The 20,617-nt window shown below is 40.8% G+C and overlaps 1 protein-coding gene and 1 long non-coding RNA gene across 9 annotated transcripts in view; one reads left to right on the top strand and one right to left on the bottom strand.

Moving 5' to 3' along the window:
• LOC108392472 (uncharacterized) overlaps positions 1-20,288 on the top strand; it is a 71,254-nt gene extending 50,966 nt beyond the window's left edge. The window contains exons 3-5 of one of the 2 annotated variants that reach the window (XR_012126094.1): positions 3,314-3,379; positions 8,889-9,011; positions 19,671-20,288. This is a non-coding gene — a long non-coding RNA (uncharacterized lncRNA). Of the gene's footprint in view, positions 1-3,313; positions 3,380-8,888; positions 9,012-9,792; positions 9,937-19,670 lie in introns of those variants that run through there. The other variant, XR_012126093.1, reaches the window with a different exon arrangement.
• On the bottom strand, positions 1,513-13,005 carry ZSCAN16 (zinc finger and SCAN domain containing 16). 7 transcript variants are annotated; one of them, XM_037025101.2, is made up of 5 exons: positions 9,943-12,998; positions 8,878-9,331; positions 7,903-8,032; positions 3,927-4,034; positions 2,024-2,162 (listed from the first exon to the last, which is right to left on the bottom strand). In XM_037025101.2, exons 2-4 carry the CDS (start codon positions 9,259-9,261, stop codon positions 3,949-3,951), a joined length of 600 nt encoding a protein of 199 aa, XP_036880996.1. In that variant the 5' UTR covers positions 9,262-9,331; positions 9,943-12,998; the 3' UTR covers positions 2,024-2,162; positions 3,927-3,948. The 7 variants fall into 7 exon arrangements, with proteins under 7 accessions (XP_017508249.3, XP_017508250.3, XP_017508248.3 ...); XM_037025102.2 differs by having other exon boundaries at positions 2,075-2,220; positions 9,943-12,999; XM_017652760.3 differs by lacking the exon at positions 3,927-4,034 and having other exon boundaries at positions 1,513-2,162; positions 8,878-9,364; positions 9,943-12,996.
• Positions 20,289-20,617: the final 329 nt, after the last annotated feature.

The following is a 20,617-nucleotide window of genomic DNA, read 5'->3' as shown; positions in this document are numbered from 1 at the left end:
TGCAAGGAATGATTAAGATTCATCTTCCAATACTAGTAGACACAAAAATGATTCTGGTGGTTTTCTTACTCTCAAACACAATACAAAAGCAAGTATGTATAATTAGTATCTTCAACAAGAGATCAGATCACTTCTGATCATTTTGGTGATGGCTATTCCTAGAACCAATGGTTCATGGAAGTTTGATGGGGTTATATATTTGAATGTGTTGGGCCTTCGGCCATAATTGCTGTCATGTTATCAAATTCTCAAAATTGGGATGTAAATCTGTTACAAGTACATGAAATGATAATACATTTTTAAGCTAAAAAGAAAAAAAGTGGATTGTTCACTGTCTTAAAGTATCGGTGTCCTGAGAGCCCCTGTTTCTCGTTAGTATAGGGTGTTTGAAAGGGGATGTTACCTATAAAGGTAATTACACTCTTTTTATAGAGATGAGTTAGTGGTTTAAGTTTTTAGTTTAGGTTATTAGGTTATTGCATTTACTTTAATAATCATCTTCCTTCAATTATAATATACTCCTCTCAAGGCTGAAGAAATGCCATAGTTATTATTACTAAAATATTTTCTTTTAGGGTGTTCGTATTTTATCTCCTGTTGCTATTGCAGCCACCTCATTTGTCTCTTTTACTACCTGCCTGAACTCAGAATCACACAATATAAAAGTTGGAGGTATCTTACCGGTATCAACTTGGATAGTAGTATACTTTAGAACTTCCTAAAATGATAAAAATGACCTGTATTTATGCTGTCCTATATAGAAGCTTTTAGCCACATGTGGCTATTGAGTAGCTGAAATGTGGCTAATCACTAAGGAATCGCATTTTCCATTTTATCTGAGTTAATAAACAGCCACATGTGGGTACTGGCTACCACATTGGACAGTAGAGTCTAGGCCAATCTCCCTAGCTCCCTCAGTTTATATGACCTGAGACTTAGAAGTGATTTATACAGTTACAGAGCCTTAACACACTGTTATCCCCTTCCCAGCAGCTCCTATGGATTACTTACTGTTTTCCTTTCTCCAGAATATTTTCCTGCTGTCTTTTGTAATGGTTTCCTACCATTGATAAACATATTCCACAAAATTATTATAATACCCCCCTACTTTAAAATAAAATGATAAATATTTAGGCCATTATATCAGTAATGATAGAAAACAAATAGTGTTGTTTTAGTTCTTAATTTCAGAAGCAGTGTTCATCTATTTTAACTTAATACAACATACTTGATGGGGCTGGCCTTTATTATAGTCAGCTACATTTTATGGAAGGAGAAATGAAGGCAGAGAAAAATTTTGAATGTCTTGCCTAAAGTAAACACTGAATGGTCAAGTAAAAAGGAGCTAGGGCCAAAAGGTAAAATTCATTGTCTTCCAACCAGAAAACATGGTTATCTTGGGCTGCAAGTGAGCAGTCGTGTTAATAGACAAGGCTTTCAAGAATAACTGAATTCCTCCTAAGAAACTGAACTAATTTAAAAAGAAAAGGAAATTTTACTCAGATTCTGTGGTGCCAGAGAAATTTTTAATGATGACTGAAATTTTGTTTACATTCAGGATAATCATAAGGTCCCTAGGATAGATTCTCTGATAACTAACTAGGCCTGATCATCTAAAGAACTTTTGTTACTTCCCACATATTAGTAGAGCTTATTTACTGTATGAATCCTTTGATGTCTAATAAGGGCTGAACTTACATGGAAGGGCCTCCCACACTCATCACATTCATACGGTTTTTCACCTGTGTGGATTCTCTGATGCTGAATAAGACCTGTGCGTCCACTAAAATCTTTCCCACATTCTTTACATTTATAAGGTTTCACTCCAGTATGTACTCTATGATGTCCAATGAGATGTGAGCGTTGAATGAAGGCTTTTCCACACACATCACATTTATAGGGCCTCTCTCCAGTGTGAGTTCTCCTATGTTTACTAAGGTCTGAGCTATGACTGAAACTTTTTCCACAGTCATCACATTTATAGTGTCTTCTTTCCTTCTGCTGCCATTCAAATCTGCCCTCACTTTCAATAGCATCTTTGAATTCAGAATGCTGAGGAATGTCTTTGTTAAGTCTGTCTTTTATCTTCCCAAGGAATTCCATGTCCTCAGGCATATCATCCTTGTGGGATGACTCTTCTTTCTTAGTTCTGGTTTTATTACCTGTAATGAACAAACAGTACACAAACAGGTCCTAATCCAAGTTGGAGAAACAAAAAGCCTATGGAAAAAAGAACATGTAAATATTATAAAAGCATTATAAAAAATGAAAAGTCACATACAATGCACAAATTAGATATTTGGGACCATCAAAACATGTACTGACAATATAGGGAAGAAATTAAGAAGAGGCCAGTAAGGAAGATAGCAAGATACTTTATTTGGGAATAAATAAAGAGAGGAAAAGGCAAAAATGTAGATTAAGGGGTTACCTGGTAATCCTGTGCAAAGTGGTAAATAGTAAATGGGGATGTAGATAGGCCAAGAATAATAATGAGGGATAGACAGGGAGATAAATGAACAGAGATGGGGTGGGAGAGGTAAAAGTTTGAGAGAAACACGCAAGGGCTGCAAACATAAGGAGGTAGTAAAATCAAGCAAAAGTGACTTCAGACGTTAATGGGATTGGGAACTGAAAGGAATGTAGTAAACAGCAACCATCAAAGTAGGGATGAGTGTATGAAGGATAATTAGCTAAAAGCAGAGAAAGCATGCAGATCAGGATAAATAAAGGGAGGAAGATAAGCATGAAGTCACAGTGGATGGTCTGCTATATGTGGTGGGTTGAATCCTTTTTTCTGAAACTAAAGTCCTTGCTGTCATCTCTTCCTGTCTAAATCCTAGCTTGGTGTTTCAGAATCAACTGGATTCTGGCTTATTAAAATATGGATATTTGGCCTCCCACCACACCATAGCTTCTGATTTGATGAGGCTGGAGTAGAGCCCAAGAATTTGCATTTCTAACAAGTTTCCTGGTGTGATATATACGATTAGTCCAGGGACTAGACTTTGAGAACTAATGACCTAGCTATTATTCGAGGTCTGTCTCAAATGCTGTTTCCTCCAGAAAGTCTTACCTAATCTCACTGCATGCACTTATTCCCTCTTCCTGATCCTCATGTCCTCAACCACAAGCTTAGCACAGAACTGGGCACACAGCAAGTTCTCAATAAATATTTGTTGAGTTGAATTCTATAAGAAAATAGTTGTTTTGTGATTTAGAGAGGTAAAAGATGTCACCTCTTTGGCCATGCTGAAACCAACATCTCACCAAACGTAGGAATCCCAACTGTGCAATGATCATTTAATCACAGGTGGTGTCACTTGGCATGATGGCAACAGCAGCAAGAGCTACCAGGACATTTCAATGCCTGGGCTGGGTATGGAATTTTTCATTGTTACCTTGCTACCAAAATTTTCTCAAATCTTACCTTCCTCCTTACAATCATTTTTTTTTAATAAGGCAATAGACTTTCTCAAAGTTTAGTTATTTGTTGTAAGATGATATTGTTTTGGACTTTAATTGCTGCACTATCTCTGGCTAGAAATTAGAAGGACTAGAGTTAGAAAGTTTAGATTCTAGTCTTGGCTCTGCTGATGGTTGTTTAAATTTTGGCAGATGAAAACCATTTTGGTTTTCTTATCATCTCTGTCCTAGTCCTTACCTATTATTTGATCAGATGAGAGAATGTATGATAAAGCATTTATAAAAGTATAATGCATGGTAGAAGTACTGCCAATTTAGTAGGGTAATAATTAAGCAAATCATGGAAATCAGAGACACTCATACCATTAAGAAGAGTGTTCTTAAACAAACATACTGGCTCAACAGCTTCTTTTACATATTGGAATCACTTCTGGTTGGCTTTCATGTGGCTTATTGATGAAGATAAATAATAAAGAAAAAAAAGTACTCAAAGAGTTTACCCCAGTGGTCAGTTCTTTATCTTCACAGTAATCTACCAGTCCTCAGCATGAGTCTCTCCAACTTCAGGAGAAATCTGGAGAAAAATCTCTCACCAAGACTTTGAAAGACTTAAAAAAAAAAATAAAGGGTCTGTTTTACTTGGTCAGTAATTCAAATTGTAACGCTGTCCCTTATATCTGCAACTGAACAATGTAAATAAAATTGTAGGGAAGCTGTCAAATGTGAACTTTTCTTATCTGAGGGACCTGCAGCCTACTTCTTGGTCAATTGGAATTTCAGGGCCTTGTCTATGTACCTCTTCCAAGTGCCTCCTAGTCCCTGGCTAATAGGATTCCAAGAAACCTTGTTTCAGAACAAAATTAAGAATATATGGTCTGAACATCTTTTGCCAGAGCTGTTCTTCCAATGTTATTTTGGCATATGTAATACCAAGAGACCTTATCAGTTACAATTCCAGGTAAATTCAGGCCTGCTGGTCACTGTGATAAGGTAAGTTCACAAACACCATTTGATTACCATGTGTATAACTTGCTTGACAGTCTGGAGAGAAAGGACAAGGTTATATGCTGAATGAAGTGAAACTGTAACAGAGTTAATGAAGTAGACTATCACTTAATGCTAATGGAGAGAGGCAGTGATGTGGGTTAAAAGCATATCCAAAAAGTTCCCTTTGAAATGTGTTACAAAGAATTGCAGGATACACAGCTCCCTCAATTTCTGTCAAATATATAATTCTGTATTAAGTGACTATTATAATTTCATTATATTTACAGAGATAAGCACCATTACTGTAGTCAACAACTAATACTATCTTGTTAGTATGGACCAGAACGATTTTTTTTTTTGAACAAGAAATACTGCAAAAAAACAGTTTCTCTATTTAAATAATGAATTTTTTTTTAAAAGACACTGGCTTTTGGTACATTATCATGATGGCTTTTAAAATTGTTCTGAACTAGCAGGCAGGAGCCCAGATTCTGATAATCTCAGCTCAGCCTCTAATTCCTTATGGAAACTTGTACAAGTCACAGCTACTGTGGGAATAGTTCTTCAACTGTAAAATCAGGATTTAGACCAGATATTAAATACTTTTTTATTAATAAAGTTGAGAGGCACTTCTTGAAATGTAGGTGTTGTGATTTCTACAGTTTTTTGTGTGTAGGGCCGAGAAGTATTGTTTTGGTGAGTTTTGCTTTTTGCTTGTCTGTTTTTTTGGTGAGGAGTGTAGTGGTGGTGGTGGGGACACAGATAAAAATTGTGTAAGGTTGTTGGTGGTGTACTTTAGAAAAAAAGTCTTACTTATACTGTTTAATGTAGACAGAATGTACTTCCCTAAGAATTTTCAGGCCTCACAGGATTGTTAGATCTCATGAGGCATAATCCACCTAATTAGATTAAGAAAATTAGTATTTTAACTGTAGAGTACCCCCATAAAGTTATTGTGGTAGTAGCACAAGTGGGAGCCTCTACAATTTTAGGTACAGGAAGTGTATATCATTCTGGACTTATGCTAATAGAAAGCAGAGTGAACGTGGTCCAGAAGTATTTATACAAAAACAAGGCAAGATCTAGAACTTAAGAGTTTTGCATAGATAAGCCACTAGTCATAATCAGTAATTCTGTGTTCTACACAGAATTATGACCTATTTTATGAGAGTATATCCTATCTTCTCCCAAAGGTAGGGAAATTCATTATATGTCTCCTCCCAGAAAATAGATGAAGACTCCACACAGTTAAGCTTATCAAAGCTTAGTAAAAGTTTGCATCCTTTAGTTTCTGCCTCCTAAAACTATTCTTGATAAGACTACATGATAATTTCTAAATGCCAAATTCAGTGGACTCTTACCAGTCCTTATTCTGTGTCCTAACAGTAACATTCACAACATCTTGCTGAAATTCTTATCTTCAGTGACACCATCCTCTTCTGCTTAACACTCTGATAGTCCCTGCTCTGTCTCCTTCACAGAATCCTCCTCTTCTACCCAAATTTTTCAAATGGTGGCATGCCTCAAAATTTTGCATGTGGCTGTCTTCTCTTTTTACTTTATGTATGTTCTTGGCCAACTTCATCTATACCCATGTCTTCTATCATACACCATGTCTTCTATCATCTACCCAGAGATGACTCTTAAATCTCTTACCTTTTCTCCTGTATCTGGAATCATATTTTAAAGTATACTTACTGCAGTGAATTTTATTTATTTGGAGTTTCACAGGCATGGAATATTCACTTGCATAAAAATTGAATTTACTCTATTGTTTACACATATAAATCCCCCTTTTGACTTTTCTGTTACCTATACTGCTGTCTGCCAAGTTGCCCAAGTTATAAACTTGGATTGAAGTAAGACACTGCCCCCTCCCGTGCCACCATATCCAATCAGATCTGTTCATTCTGCTTACTTACTATCTTTTGATTTTTTTTCCCCCTTAGAGCCTCTCTCTCCAGCTTGGTCCACCATCCTCATATTTGAGAGAAATTCATTATATGCCTTTCTCATTCAGTTACAGACTTTGGACTTTTGGTTTTATATTTTAAAATAATCTTTGTCTACACTGTTCTCTGTGCCTGGAATGCTCCCTCCTCCCACACACCTGACCATCTCAGCTGAAACAAACCTACTCTGTGATACTTTTGCAGGCCTGCCACAGGGATAGCTATCCTTTTCTTGGTACAGTGTATTTTAACTGCTCACTTTTCTATTTCTTAAAGAGAAGAACAAAAGTGTCTTATCTTTGTATTCCTAATATCTAGAATAGTGCTTGGTATATAGCTGCTGATCAAGAAATGTTTAATGAAAAATGAAAGAAATGAATAAAACGGAATCTCAACCTCACTTCTAAAGTCACCAATAGCCAAAACTCCATTTTAAAGCACTAAAAGATATAAAACTATGTTTTTTAAATATAAATTATCGAATGCCATACTTTTTAGGTGTCAGCTAGAAATATCTTAGCTTAAAAAAAATGTTTAGATTAGACAAATCACTTGGCGTGGATCCCAGAGAATGAGAAAGCCATATTGGTAAAATTTAAAGTAGTAAGAATGGACTTCAGAATAGGTCAGAGTATAACACACTGCCCAGAGAAGGCATCATGGATGTGAGAACCTCCAGAGCAAGGAGTACTGAACAGTAGAGTTCAGGCAAACTGGAATTTCAAGTTTGTCTCCTTTTTATTGTAGCCTGGGGATACACTAGACACCTGGCTTTTAAATAGTTAGCTAGCTGATCAGCAAACTACAGTCAGTCTGACATACAGAGAAACAAACAAACAAAAAACCTGCTACACTGATTGATTCTTGCTCTCTCCCTTACTTCTTTTAGCATGGGGGTATCATGGACTGAAATGTGTCCTCCCAAAATTTATATATTGTAGCTGTAACTCCCAATTTGAGTTTATTTGGAAAAAGAGCCTTTAGGTAGATAATGAAGGATAAATGAGGTCCTAAGGGTGGGACCATAATCCAATAGTGTTGGCATCCTTATAAAAGTAAGCAATACCAGGAGTGTGTGTGTGCACAGAGAAAAGGCCATGTGAAGACACAGTGAGTCAGCTAGCTAAGGAGAGAGGCCTCATCCCGCCTCCAGAACTGTAAGAAAATAAATTTCTGTTGTTTAAGCCACAGAGTTTGCAGTATTCTGTTCTGGCAGACCTAACAGACAAATACAGGGTGTCATACAAATCTTCTTGCTCAAATGGAAATTTAAGGGAATTTGGAACTAGAATCATCAGATAACACAAGTATAAGATATTATTAATTTGAGTGAGTATTTAAATATCATTTCCCACCCACTGGACCAAAAAGCAGCTTTTAAGTCTAATGAAAAGCTAAAATACAATTTTTTTCTATGTGGGGGCCAGGGTAGGAAAAGGGGTAAAATCTTCTAGAGAAGGAGAAGATGAGTGAGAACACTCCTCTGTAACCTAAGGAACCACCTTTTCCTCATATGTACAAAACTCTTGCTCCTTACCATTTCTTTGGGTATCCCCAGATTCCTGCTCCTGCTGGGTCTTCCTGGGATGGAGCTGGACAGTCAGTAACTCATGAGGCCTTCCCAACTTGTCCAAGAGTGTGTCCTGTTTTCCTGAATTGGCTGTCACCTGGGAATGATGAAGTATGATTGGTCTTGTAAGTTAGATTTTGTGAAAGAACTGAAAGAATTTCAGAGAAAAGATCAAAAGAAGCATCTGCCAGGGACCAAGGACATAGAAAAATGGTCAGATCCTCATTCAATTACAAATGGCAATGACTAAAAAAGAAGAGACAAAGGCTAATCTCTATAGTTCAGGATGCTGGAGAGTGAAATTCAGTGTCTCTTCTCATGGTGATTTGCAGAGGTGTAGGATCATAGTCTTGGGCTTTGGAAGGTACCTTAAAATTAGCCCAACTTCCACCAAATGGAGCATTTCTTCTATAATGCATTGTCCAATATGATAGCCATGATTAAAATATGGTTATTAAGCACTTGAAATGTAGCTAGTATCAACTGAGATATATGAAATATACCCACCAAATTTTGAAAACCAAGTACAAGAAAAGAAGGTAAAATACCTCATTCTAAATCTTGATTACATGATTACATATTTTGGGTTAAGTAAAATATATTTAATTTCATTTGTTATTTTAAAAATGAGACTACAAGAAAATTCTAATATATAAGGCTCACATTATATTTTTATTGGACAGTGCTGTTTTATAAAATCATTGACATCTGCTTGAACCCCAACTTGAATACTCCTATGGAAAGGGAGTTTTTTATTACACCATAGTCCATTTTATTTATAGGTAGCTATGAATGTCAGAAAATTCTGTTTTCCTCTGATACTTATTTGCCTTCTTGTAACTTCTCACTGATCTTCGCCTTTCAAATGGACAAAATGCCTTTGCTTTGGTTCGGTCCATATACGCTGATCTCTCACACCCAAATAACTGCCTCCTTTCTCACCTGCTTTTGAGGTTCAAGCTCTCTCTCCAGATCTTCCAGCACACTGACTGCCTCCTCTACAGTCTCTGGATGGTGTGCCTGCACCCATGTTTGCAAGTCCCTAGGAAGAATGCTCAGGAACTGTTCCAGCACCAGTAAGTCTAAAATCTGCTCCTTGGTGTTGCATTCTGGCCTCAGCCACTGGCGGCAAAGCTTCCAGAGACGGGTAAGAGCGTCACGGGGTCCAGGTGCATCCTGATAGCAGAGCTTCCTAAAGTGCTGCCTGAAGAGTTCCCTCCTATGAAGATAGCACTTTTGGGAGATGGAGTCCTGTCCCCAGGAATGGTCTTCTGCTTCAACTATGAGAAGTCCTTTTTGTTCCTTAGGTTCCAGGGCTGTGGCCATTCTAGGCTGTTTTTCAGGAGTGTAATCCTCTATCTGGGCTTGATTCAAAAAGAATCTCTTAGAATCTTGTCTAATGAAAAATGAGGAGAAATGACAAAAGCTGCTGTGAACATAAACACATAAGGAACCAGAGCTGAATAGAGAAAACAGTCTGATAGGAGGCGGTCAAAAAGAACACTGAAGCAAGGACATGAATTTGAATTTGGGCTCTGTGTACTGTAGAGCAAGTTACTTACCTATTGAGTTACAGATCCTCATCTGTAAAATTCTAACATTTCTCATAGGGTGGATGTGTATGTAGGAGAACGTACGCAAAGTCCCTGTCCTGACAGCTGGGACTAGTAAGCTCTAATAAACACTTAGTATGACAGCTTTGTTAAAAGGCTGTTTTCATCCCACAGCCTGAGGTGCACGGCTCCCTAGAAGTCCCTGGTTGTGGTGTACGTGCACAAACCTAGGAAGGGGGTTAGATGGGTGCCTCTGGGTAACAGCTCTCAACCACTGACCCCTTTTCACCCCATTCTGTTCCAGAGGCTCGGCCCACGTCCATTCTTGCCGCTCTGTCGAAGCATGGGGAGAGAGGCCAGCGGGGGGCGGGGAGATGCGGGAGGGGGTTGCTTCTGACCGCAACTGTGCCTTGACCCCTGCCTCCTCAACACCCAGGAGCTGGGAGAGACTCACCTCACACCCTGATAGGGAGGGACAGGTGCCACAGCTAGTGCCCTTTGGGGCCCGGAACAAAGGCTAGACAAGCCATTCAGCGCCCGGCCGCTGTCAACAGGGCACTTCCGGGCCACTCTAGGAATCCTCACCTCGGTGGCGGCGACCCGAGTCCGCGAAGCTCTCCGGTCCTGTAAGCTTCACGGGCGGAGCTTTTGGCCCCTCACGCACGTCTTTGCTCTTTTCAAAAACACGTTTTCCAACTCAAGATTTTTTTTCGGTTTAATTATTAAATAAGTAATATGAATAATGTATTCACCTGGTTCAAAATTTAGAAAGAAACTGGTTTGGACAACCAATGTTTTTCGTGACATATATATCGGTTCAGCATGTATGTATTACCCTCGCTCCTCCTCCCGCGTCCTTACATAGTAGCATTTCTGCACCTTGCTTATTTTCCACCTACCATTTTGGACATCGTACATAAAGTGCTTCTCTATCTTGCTTTTTTTTTTTAAACACATGCATAGTATACAATTGTTTATATGTGTCATAATTTATTAATAAATACCTCATTAATGGTCATGTTATGTTAACCTAAAAAACAAAACAGTAATTTTATTAGCAAAAATGGGTTTATAAGGGAAAAACAAAAAACTAATCCAACACATGGAGCTATGGCAAAGCCATAGCCAAGTCCAACAAAGCGGAGGAACCATTAATTTATGGGGAAGTTGGGAGGAGTTAATGATTTCTCAGTGGCTGAGTTGCAGGCGTAATAGATTTCTTGTAGGGGATGCAAAGTACATCTTTTCCTTTTTGGACCTGTAATTGACTTTTTATTGTTGGGGTCTATAATTGACAATTCTTCCTATAATTGACATTGAGTGGCACTGGGCTCCCTTTTCTGGCTTCCCTATTTCATTTTAGAGAGGTTTCCCTTTATTAATTCCCGCATTTCCAATCTTTTCTTTTTCAAATACTGCTGCAGTAAATTACTGTGAACATACATGATTTCTCATGCAAGCATATATAGAATACTAGAGCATAGAGTAGGGGTATTTGTATTTTTGTTAGTGCCAAATTACCAATCACAGAACACACTAGCAATGTTCTTGTTTACTTATACTTGTCAACACAATGCCCTTGATTAGAAATGCCAGCTCAGAAGGCAGAGCAAATAAGAACACAACATTACTGTGGAAAATATATCTACATGATGCTCTGCTCTGTGTTTGAGTTGAAACACGACGACAGCTATAAGCTATGCTTTTTCTTGCTTTCCTCCAGTTTCCAGATCTCTCCAAAACTAGTCTAGTATTAGAATATTCATGACTTTAGCTGAAGAGGCTAGACTTTAGCTGAAGAGGCTAGAAGCCAGCCTCTGAAGGAGAAAGGCTGCATGCAGCCTTATCTGAGCCTGTCTCTTTACAGACCCAGTGCCTAGGATATGAAAAGCTCAGTATTTTCCCTGGGGTGAGGTGAGATGCTGAAGGCTGGGGCAGAACCCAGACTGGCACGAATGCAAACCAATGTCAACCAGTGACATTGCTAATTAAGTCAACCAGGATGGAGAGGTTAAATTTCTCCAGTAACTGGAAGTAAGCTGTGAACATTCAATTTATTCTCAACATATTCCTCTCTGAATTAAATTACATTTAAAAATTTGTATGTCATCTTTATTAAATTTATTGGGTGTGATAATGGCATTGTGATTACATAGGAAAATGTCCTTGCTTTTAGCACATGCAGAATTTTTTAGGGGTGGAGTGATCCAGTTTCAGAAACTTACTTTCAAATGCTTTGTAAGAGAAAGAGAGAGAGAGTGTGCAAATATGGCGAAATGTTAACAACTGATCAGTCCAGGATGAAGGGTAAATGAGGTGTTCCTTTCTTCTACAGGTTTGAACTTTTTTTTAATTGGGAAAAACACTTAGGAATAAATGTAACAAAATACAGTGCCTATATGGACAAATGTATAAAATTATATTTAAGGACATAAAATGCCATTTGAGTATCTGAAAAAAGTTGTGTATCATTATAGAAATTAACAGATGTGGAATACTTTTTTTCTGGTGTTTGTATTTTAAAAACACTCACATTTTTATGGATTTGGAAGGATGTTAATTTAAATTGTAAATTAGAAAATACAGAAGATTCATTCATTCTTTTATTTTACATTTGCAAACTCATGATACTGGGCCCCAGCAGAGGGTCCCATGCCCACTGGCACCCACTCCTCATTCCCTGAAGGTACTGGGCTGGACAAGAGAGAAGTGGGAGGTGAACAGGGGCATCAGAAGTGAATAACCCATGGTTAACACCCAAAATATATAAAGAACTAACACGCCTCAACACCCAAAAAGCAAATAAACTGATTAACAAATGGGCAGAGGATATGAAGAGACAGTTCTCCAAAGAATAAATTCAGATGGCCAACAGACACATGAAAAGATGCTCCACATCACTAATCATCAGGGAAATGCACATTAAAACCACAATGAGATATCACCTCACACCAGTAAGCATGGCCAACATCGAAAAGACTAAGAACAACAAATGCTGGTGAGGATGCAGAGAAAGGGGAACCCTCCTACACTGCTGGTGGGAATGTAAGCTAGTTCAACCATTGTGGAAAGAAATATGGAAGTTCCTCAAAAAACTAAAAATAGAAATACCATTTGACCCAGGAATCCCACTCCTTGGAATTTACCCAAAGAATACAACTTCTCAGATTCAAAAAGATATATGCACCCCTATGTTTATTGTAGCACTTTTTGCAATAGCCAAGATATAGAAGCAGCCTAAGTGTCCATCAGTAGATGAATGGATAAAGAATAGGTGGTACATATACCCAATGGAATACTATTCAGCCATAAGAAAGAAACAAATCTTACCATTTGCAACAACACGGATGGAGCTGGAGAACATTTTGCTCAGTGAAATAAGCCAGGCAGAGAAAGACAAGTGCCAAATGATTTCCCTCATTTGTGGAGTATAACAATGAAGCAAAACTGAAGGAAGAAAATAGCAGCAGACTCAGAGACTCCAAGAAGGAACTAGTGGTTACCAAAGAGGAGGGGTGTGGGAGGGCAGGTGGGGACGGAGGGAGAAGCAGATTGAGGGGTATTATGTTTAGTACACATGGTGTGGGGGATCATGGGGAGAACAGTGTACTACAGAGAAGGCACGTAGTGGATCTGTGGCATCTTACTACACTGATGGGCAGTGACTGCATTGGGGTATGGGTGGGGACTTGATAATATGGGTAAATGTAGTAACCACATTGTTTTTTCATGTGAAGCCTTCATAAGAGTGTATATAAATAATACCTTAATAAAAAGTTTTTTTTAAGTGAATAACCCATGGTTCTTCTCCTCAAGGATGTCAACACATTAATCTCTACCCAGGCTGGAAAAGGATGGGCTCAGAATTTCAGGGCGAGTTGGGAGCTCCTGTAGCTTTAGATAAGCCATATTTGCATGGCTGCTTTGGGAGTCCATGAATGAATCTCCTCATTCCCCCCCAGTGCTGTCATGTATTTTTCTGTAATTTGACGTAGTGGAAAGAGTGTGGAAATCCTGCTAAGAAAATGTGGTTCCTGCCATCCGCTGGCTCTGTGATCCTGGGCATGTTCCTTCAATTCTCTGGGCCTGTCTCTTTGCAGTAAAAGGAGGGGGCTGGACTGACTTCACTCAATCTTCAAGGTCGCTTCTGGTCTAATAGTCTTGTATGTGCATTAGGGGTCCCTATTTCTTTTAGTCTGATGTGTTCTTCCAGGTTACCCACCATCAGGAAGTAAATGGGCACCACAGTGAGGATATAAGCACTTTAGATGCTGAAAGCCCATGTCTTGGAATTCATACATGGAAACGCTGAAAGCCCACTAGCTCTCCCTCATGTCCATGGCGCAGCACCAAGGCACAGCCTTCCTGTCCCCCTGAGGTGTCCATGACCTTTCTGGCTCCTGCCCAGCCCCTCAGAGCAGTGAAGTGCTGCAGCATCCTCCAGTATGCATACTGGGGCTGAAAGGGGCCTTTCCCTTTCAAGAAATCAGCTTCCTATGCCATGGAGCATCACCTCCCCATTGGCAGGACAGATTTCTGTGTCTCCCTGCTGCTCCTTGGCTGGAGTTGCTCTGCTTTTTGTAACATCAGTTCAGGCCTTGAGAGAGCTGTGTCCTTTTCTACCTGTTCTCCTCTTTCTTCAAAGTGCAGATACTCAGAAAACAGCTGTAGGGAGAGAGTTGAGTCAGATCTTTGCTCAGTTCCTCTGCTGAGAAGGGCGATTCAAAGGGCAGGGGGCACATTTCTCCAATAGGACTTGGTAGGGAGCAGTCCATCAGTAAGGAGTCTGAGGGCTTTGGTTTAATATTTGGTCATTAGGGATACATGATGTGTCTTTCTTCTGATCACATCAATCAAATGAAATAATTTCTTCTCTGAAAGCTGGGATTAGACCGCAAGCTTCCAAAGAACAAGGACTATGGCCTTTTCCTCTTTGAGATGTGACCTTGAAGAGAGAGCTGAGGCTTGGAATCAGCCAGCCTGGACTGGAGGCTCCTGACAGTTTACCTCAGGGATAAAATGACCACTGCAGGGCTTCTCAGTTCACTGGAGGGTGTAGATAGTGTGGACAGCAGTCCGTATCCCCTGCACCCAGGACACTTCCCTCCTAGAGTACCTGTAAGCAGGTGGTCATGACATATGGTTAAAGCCTCATTCTCAGTAGTTGGCATCTGCATTAAGAGCCCCTGGGAGGGCAGGGACTGTCATGGGGGTTTCCTTTAACCAAAAAGATGGTGTAATGTGCTGGGATTTCCATAGGATTAGAGATGAGGCTGACTCCACCCTTTGACCATCTTCTCTTAAGTCACTTAGTCATCATTGTCAAAGATGAAAGTCTTTATGCCAGGTGCTTGGCACAGAATTAATCTTCAAAAACACTCTGGAGTTAGTACTATTATTCGTATTTGGCCTTATGGATGGATGAGTGAACTGAGGTTCAGGGAGTTAGGGACAGAACCCAAACTGGAACCCCGCCTGAGCGTCTGCAGGTCCTGCTCCTCACATACCACCTGCACTGCCACATCTCCAGCCAGGCAAGCTGTCAAGTTGGTAAATTTGGAAAACCCTTATCCTGGATTGCTCTGTGTCCCTCAGGTGTTAGCTGTTCTCAGGCCAACCCTTAAGGGTCCTGGGGGTCCCTACTGTACTATGCCCTCCAAGCTTGCCTGGGGCTTCTGTTTTCTCCTCAAGTTTAACTTAATCCAACATTTTCTGAGCTATGTCTGTGTGCCAGGCACCATGCTAGCTTCTATAGTAGATACAAAGGGTAAAAGAATGCTTCCTGGGCCAGGAAGCTTGAAGTTTTGTCAAGGGATAGGACAATCTTAAAATAAGTAGAAAATGTGGCAAAAACAGGTAAACATTATAAGAGAGGTTCAAAGGGCTGAAGGAGAGGATCACAGTAAATGTGTGACACCTTGTAAGGTGGGAAGCACTATAAAATACACAATAATAAATGCCATTGTTCAGGGTCACATAGTAGGCATTTCACATTTGTTCATTTGAATCCTCACAAAAGTCCTCCGAAAGAGATATTATTTATTGTTCCCATTTTTGCAGATGAGAAAAATCAAGTTACAGTCCAGAGACTCTGACTATGGCTGTGTAGCCAGCAATAGCAGAGCTGAAATGCAAATACCTGTCTTTCTGGCCCCCAAGTCAGTCTATTCCCATTATCCCCCATCATTACCTATCACTTCATTTTAATGCCATTGTGTGGAGTTGGCTACCTTATGACCACCCTGCTGCTAAGTGGAGGACTCAGACTCCTCAAGTCTGTTGTTTCGTCTGTGTTAAAGCTACTCAAGAGCTTCCAGCAAAGGCCTTGGTGAAAGTACACCTTTGGGAGAGTCTTAATAAAAATTAAGGCATGTTCATGTGGACAGAAAGAGCTACAGGAGCTGTTTCAGGGGATTGGTGCTCATCTGGGAGTTGGAGAAGGTGGTGTGAGGGTGAGTTAGAGCCCCCTGTGGATGGCCTTCAGTGATACAGCATTTGAGGGGTGAAGAGCCTTCACACATTCATAGCCTTGGTGTGAACAGAGCTGCAGAGTGTGAGGAGGCCGACCAGACAGGAGCTACTGCTCAGGCCATCAGCCCCGTCTTGAGCTGCTGGGCAGGTGGGGGTCAAAAGTGTTGGAATGAGCTTTTGAACAGGAGAAAACCACATGATTGGGAAGCAGAGGAAAGCTGCTTCCAGAGGCCCTCCAAGGCAGAATCTACAGAAATAAACCATCTCTCTCAAATTGAAGGGAGGTCCCAGGGTGACTGAGCTTTCCAGTCTGTGGTGGAGAGATGGTGCTGACCTTGACGAATGGAGAAATCAGAGAGGATCTGGTTTGGATTTTTTTTTTTTTTATTTCAAGGCTGCTGAGTGCCAGATATAGTCAGATATTGTGGAGATATTGTCAGATTACAGGAAGAGAGGCTGTTGAGCTCAGGAACAAGAACAGAGAGAGTTTGGGGTCAACTACAAAAGGCGATGGTTGAAGCAGGGAGAATGGGGACATCCCCTAGGGCAGAGGTTCTCAAACTTTAGTGTGCTGCAGGATCACCCAAGAGCTGTGGTGGTGACCTTATATACAATGCATACTTAGTAGATATTGTTTCCTTCCCTAGCAGATACCATTTGTGTAGAGTCTTATGGTGTTGGTCTAAAGAAATGAGCAATATCAGAATTTCAGGAAATATGGATGTTATTTTAGAATTTGCTTGCTTGTTTTATATAAACAGCCATTTTACTACCTTTCAAATCATATAGGCACTTATTTAGTAAGTTAGCTATAATGTTGATTCCACCCCTAAATTTTGTGTACTGAGATCTGCCCAGTTTCCAGTGTCCAGTAGCTAGGAATGTAGACTTTGGAACGATGGTGCTTGGGTTTGTATTTTGAATTCAACAACATGAGATCTTGGGCAATTTACCCAAAGCTTGCAGCCTGAAACTGACCCTTGCCTTTGTTAAAAAGGGATAGCAGATGTGTGCACCTCGTAGGCTGTTGTGATATAGAATAACACAGCAATTGGCACTAGTGCATGTGTAATAACTGTTGGTTCTGAGTTTTATCATTTGTTAGCATTTGGGAGAGGGGGACGGGTACAGAGAAGCTACAGGAAGGAGCTGGTGAGTCAGAAGGTCATGAGTGGTTCCCTGAGTCACATGCCAGCCTGAGCCACAGCAGAAGTTCATAGTAATACCTGCCTGAAACCCAATCAAGTCACCATGGGTTGACAAGCAGGGGTCCCTTTTGAGCCTTCTGGCCACTTGACCAAGTTTCCAATTTGGGGAATTACAGTGACCTGTGGGAGAATTCTCCTTCCATTCCAGGCATTCAGTGGCCTGAGCACTGACATCACTTCTGTTCTTACTGTGGTGGAGGGAACACACTGTGCTCCTCCTATGGGCTGGAACAATCTCCCAGGAAACCGTGTGGTCTACAAAATATACTTCCATAGCCTGAAAGGCTGGAAAGTCAAGCTAACAACCAGGCTTCTTTTTGATCTACAGTCATCTAGTCATTGCTTGGCTGATGCTTTTCTCCTGGCTTGGCCAGTTATTTCACTGATTTGATCAAGTCTTCATTTTCTTGGCCCAGGCCATGCCTTCTGTCTTGATTATCACCCACATCTTGATAAAAGCTGACATTTAGTGACACCTCCTCATGTGTCAATATGGTGCTTAGCTCTTGGAAATATAATCTCATTTAATCCTCACAGCATCACTTATGAGGAAGGCACTGTTTTCATTTCCATTTTGCAAGTGAGGAAACTGACACTTGTCTGGTGGTGTCATTAACTTAAGTGCACATCACTGTTGGGGTGTGCATTTGTAGGTGACCTCAAAGCTTAAAATTCTTGAAGCTTTAAACAGTCCATTTAAAAATGAAGAAAGAAGACAAAGATGTGTGAAATAATCAAAGAGTACAAAGGAAATAAATAGCAGGGCTAGCACAGGAGGCCATGTGGGTGTCATGGAGGGAGACAATCACCTGGGAGTTGGCAGGATGGATAAAGAAGATGGGGAAGAGATCATGGAATCATGGATATCACTTTGATGTATACCTCTCCTCAAGTCTGCAACTGCTGACATTGAGGGTTAGGAGTGGGTAGGGGAGCAGCAAAAAGAGTGAAATTGTAAAGAAAACATCTGTCTTCCCTTCTCCAGGACCCAAGACTGGAATGATATGAAATCTTCACATAGAAATCCAAATTCCACTAAATAAATTTAGCTTTATAAATATTCTCTTAACAGATATTATAAGTTAGTGGTTTGTGTATAAATCTTGATATTTAAAATGTAAAAAAAGGAAGAAGAGATGGAGGAGGAAATCTTCACATAGAAATCCAAATTCCACTAAATAAATTTAGCTTTATAAATATTCTCTTAACAGATATTATAGTTAGTGGTTTGTATATAAATCTTGATATTTAAAATGTAAAAAAAAAGAAGAAGAGACGGAGGAGAGGATGCTGCCTGGGGCGGAGGAAGGCACTGGGGCTGGGGAGACAGAATGAGCCAAGGCCTTCGCATCAGGGCTCAGCAGGTGTTACTTCAGGAACAGGTAATAACAAATCACTGCGTTATTAAATCATATGTGTTTTTGTTTACTGAAGAAACAGAAAAGGTTTTATTCAAAACTAATGCTTTTTTTCTATTCCAGGGAGGGGGTGTAAATTGATATCATCACTGGGAAGTATCTCTAGACTTTTCCCTGCACTTAGAGAGATTAGTGGAGGACAGAAAAAGGAAAACTGACATTTTCAGAGGACCTGCAAATCTTTCTGTGTTGCTGAAGAATAATAGCATTTATTTTAGCGTAGCATTTCAAAGTTTTGAAGAGCAAAGGGCAGGCCTAGGCTGAGAAGGCAGTGGGAGGCTGAGGAACGGGCTGAGGGGGTGGCCCAGTAAGCAGAGCTGAGGCAGAGTAGGAGGTGGGGAAGCTGAGTCTCATATGCACAGGGGGTCACCTGAGGGCATGGGCCCTGGGGACAGGCTGGTGGGAAAGAAAGGAGGGTATGCAGGTTGGCATCTGAGCACCTCCACTGACAGTCCCTCTAACACTGAATGGCAATATTTGCAACACACCTCACCTGTTGGACAATAGTTTGGGGATTCACACAAAAGGGATAAGTTCCACATTGGAATCTGTGTGGAGGAAGGAACCAGGACAGCTGCGGAAACTGAGGCCCATGGGAGAGTGTGAGCTCACAGAGTGCTCCTGGGGGATTAGCTACCTGCCAGATGAGTCCCCATCGTGAGGGGCCAAGGGCTTTCCCCAGAATATAGAATAAAGAGACAGAACCATTATACAAATCTCTAGGATAGGGCGGCCTCAGCTGGCACACAGCCCTTCAGATGTGTCCATGTAGAAATGTCCATGTAGAATGGTCTTCAGTCACCATTTGCAGAAAGTAGCTGTGGCACTGCTGTTTTGCTTCTACCTGCTGACTCCTTCAAAGTCAGTTAGAAACAGATACTCCTAAGGAGCAACTGGTACTTTCATTATTTATGGGGTGGTTTCATGGTCTGTATGGTCTCCTTCCCTTTCTCTTTTTACTGATCTCAACAGTATTTGAAAATTGGTATGGATGTGGTCAATTTTGTGATTTCCCCTTCCACAGAGACAGAGAAATTCCCTCTCTCTTATCTTCTTTCCCTGTGCTTCTGGTCTCCCCCTGGCAGTTGGTGCGAGCATGTCTGGTCACCACACCCTGATGAGCCATCGTGGGCATCACCTTGCCCTCACCCAGCCCTGCCCTCCAAGGACAGCACTGCGGTTGATCTTCTCACACGTCTCTGCCGACAATTGCTGTGACACCTCCAACCTTTCTGCAAAGTTCTAAACCAGTGACAAGACCCCACTCCCCCCACCTCACACACCCAAACCTGCATTTTTCTAAGAATTGTTGATTCATATTTCAAAGAACACATAGGGGAGAACAGAGCTAAAGATAGCAGAGGCTCAATTGTCAAAACTCAAATGAAACCACTCAGAGAGGAAAAGCTACTCATCCCACTTTACAGGTTAGGAGACTGAAAGCGCTTCTGCCCTGGAGGAAGGGTGGGAGGGCCTTGGTTGGCAGAAAGGAGAGACTGTGGCCACATCCCACCAAGGCTGCCCTGATGAAGGCCGTGTGGAGCTATCAACAGACTCCTGCTACTCATCGAGAGGCAGTTAACCCAGGCAAAGGAAGGTGTGGTCAGTAGGTGAGCAGGATCCCAGTTGGCCTTTGGTTTCCACTACCTACCTTGAATAATTTCACTGTTATTTGATAATAAAACACAAAACTGCTTTGTGGCTCTTCTAGCATGCCTGTATTTTTAAGTAAATTATAGGGATTTTAAGTCCTAACAGGGAGTGTATGTAGTAAAGGGAGGAAGCACCCTCCTGAGGTGGTATTAGGGGCATTATATGACTTCCCTGTGTGTGAGACCTTGAGCAGTTACCCTCCCACTTTGATTGTATTTCAGTGTGAAATAGGGACCGTGCTCTCTATTTCACAGAGTAACCATGAGGATTACTGCAGCTCATGAAAAGAGTCTGGGAACTGCAAACATGCCTTAAATAATTTAATCTGTCAAGGACTGAAGCACACAGCTCAGATTTAGGGACCCGCTTGAGGTATGAC

The sequence above is a fragment of the Manis javanica genome, chromosome 16 (assembly GCF_040802235.1).
Source record: "Manis javanica isolate MJ-LG chromosome 16, MJ_LKY, whole genome shotgun sequence".
NCBI classification, from domain to species: domain Eukaryota; kingdom Metazoa; phylum Chordata; class Mammalia; order Pholidota; family Manidae; genus Manis; species Manis javanica.
This window is presented reverse-complemented; position numbering and strand designations above follow the sequence as displayed.

Excerpts from the sequence above, each read along its gene's own strand:
- ZSCAN16 (XM_017652760.3), bottom strand. The coding sequence starts at position 9,261 with ATGGCCACAGCCCTGGAACCTAAGGAACAAAAAGGACTTCTCATAGTT. Across the intron at positions 8,033-8,877 it reads AGCTTGAACCTCAAAAGCAG|GTGACAGCCAATTCAGGAAA; the intron begins GTGAGAAAGGAG and ends CATCATTCCCAG. Across the intron at positions 2,163-7,902 it reads TGGGGATACCCAAAGAAATG|GTAATAAAACCAGAACTAAG; the intron begins GTAAGGAGCAAG and ends TGTTCATTACAG.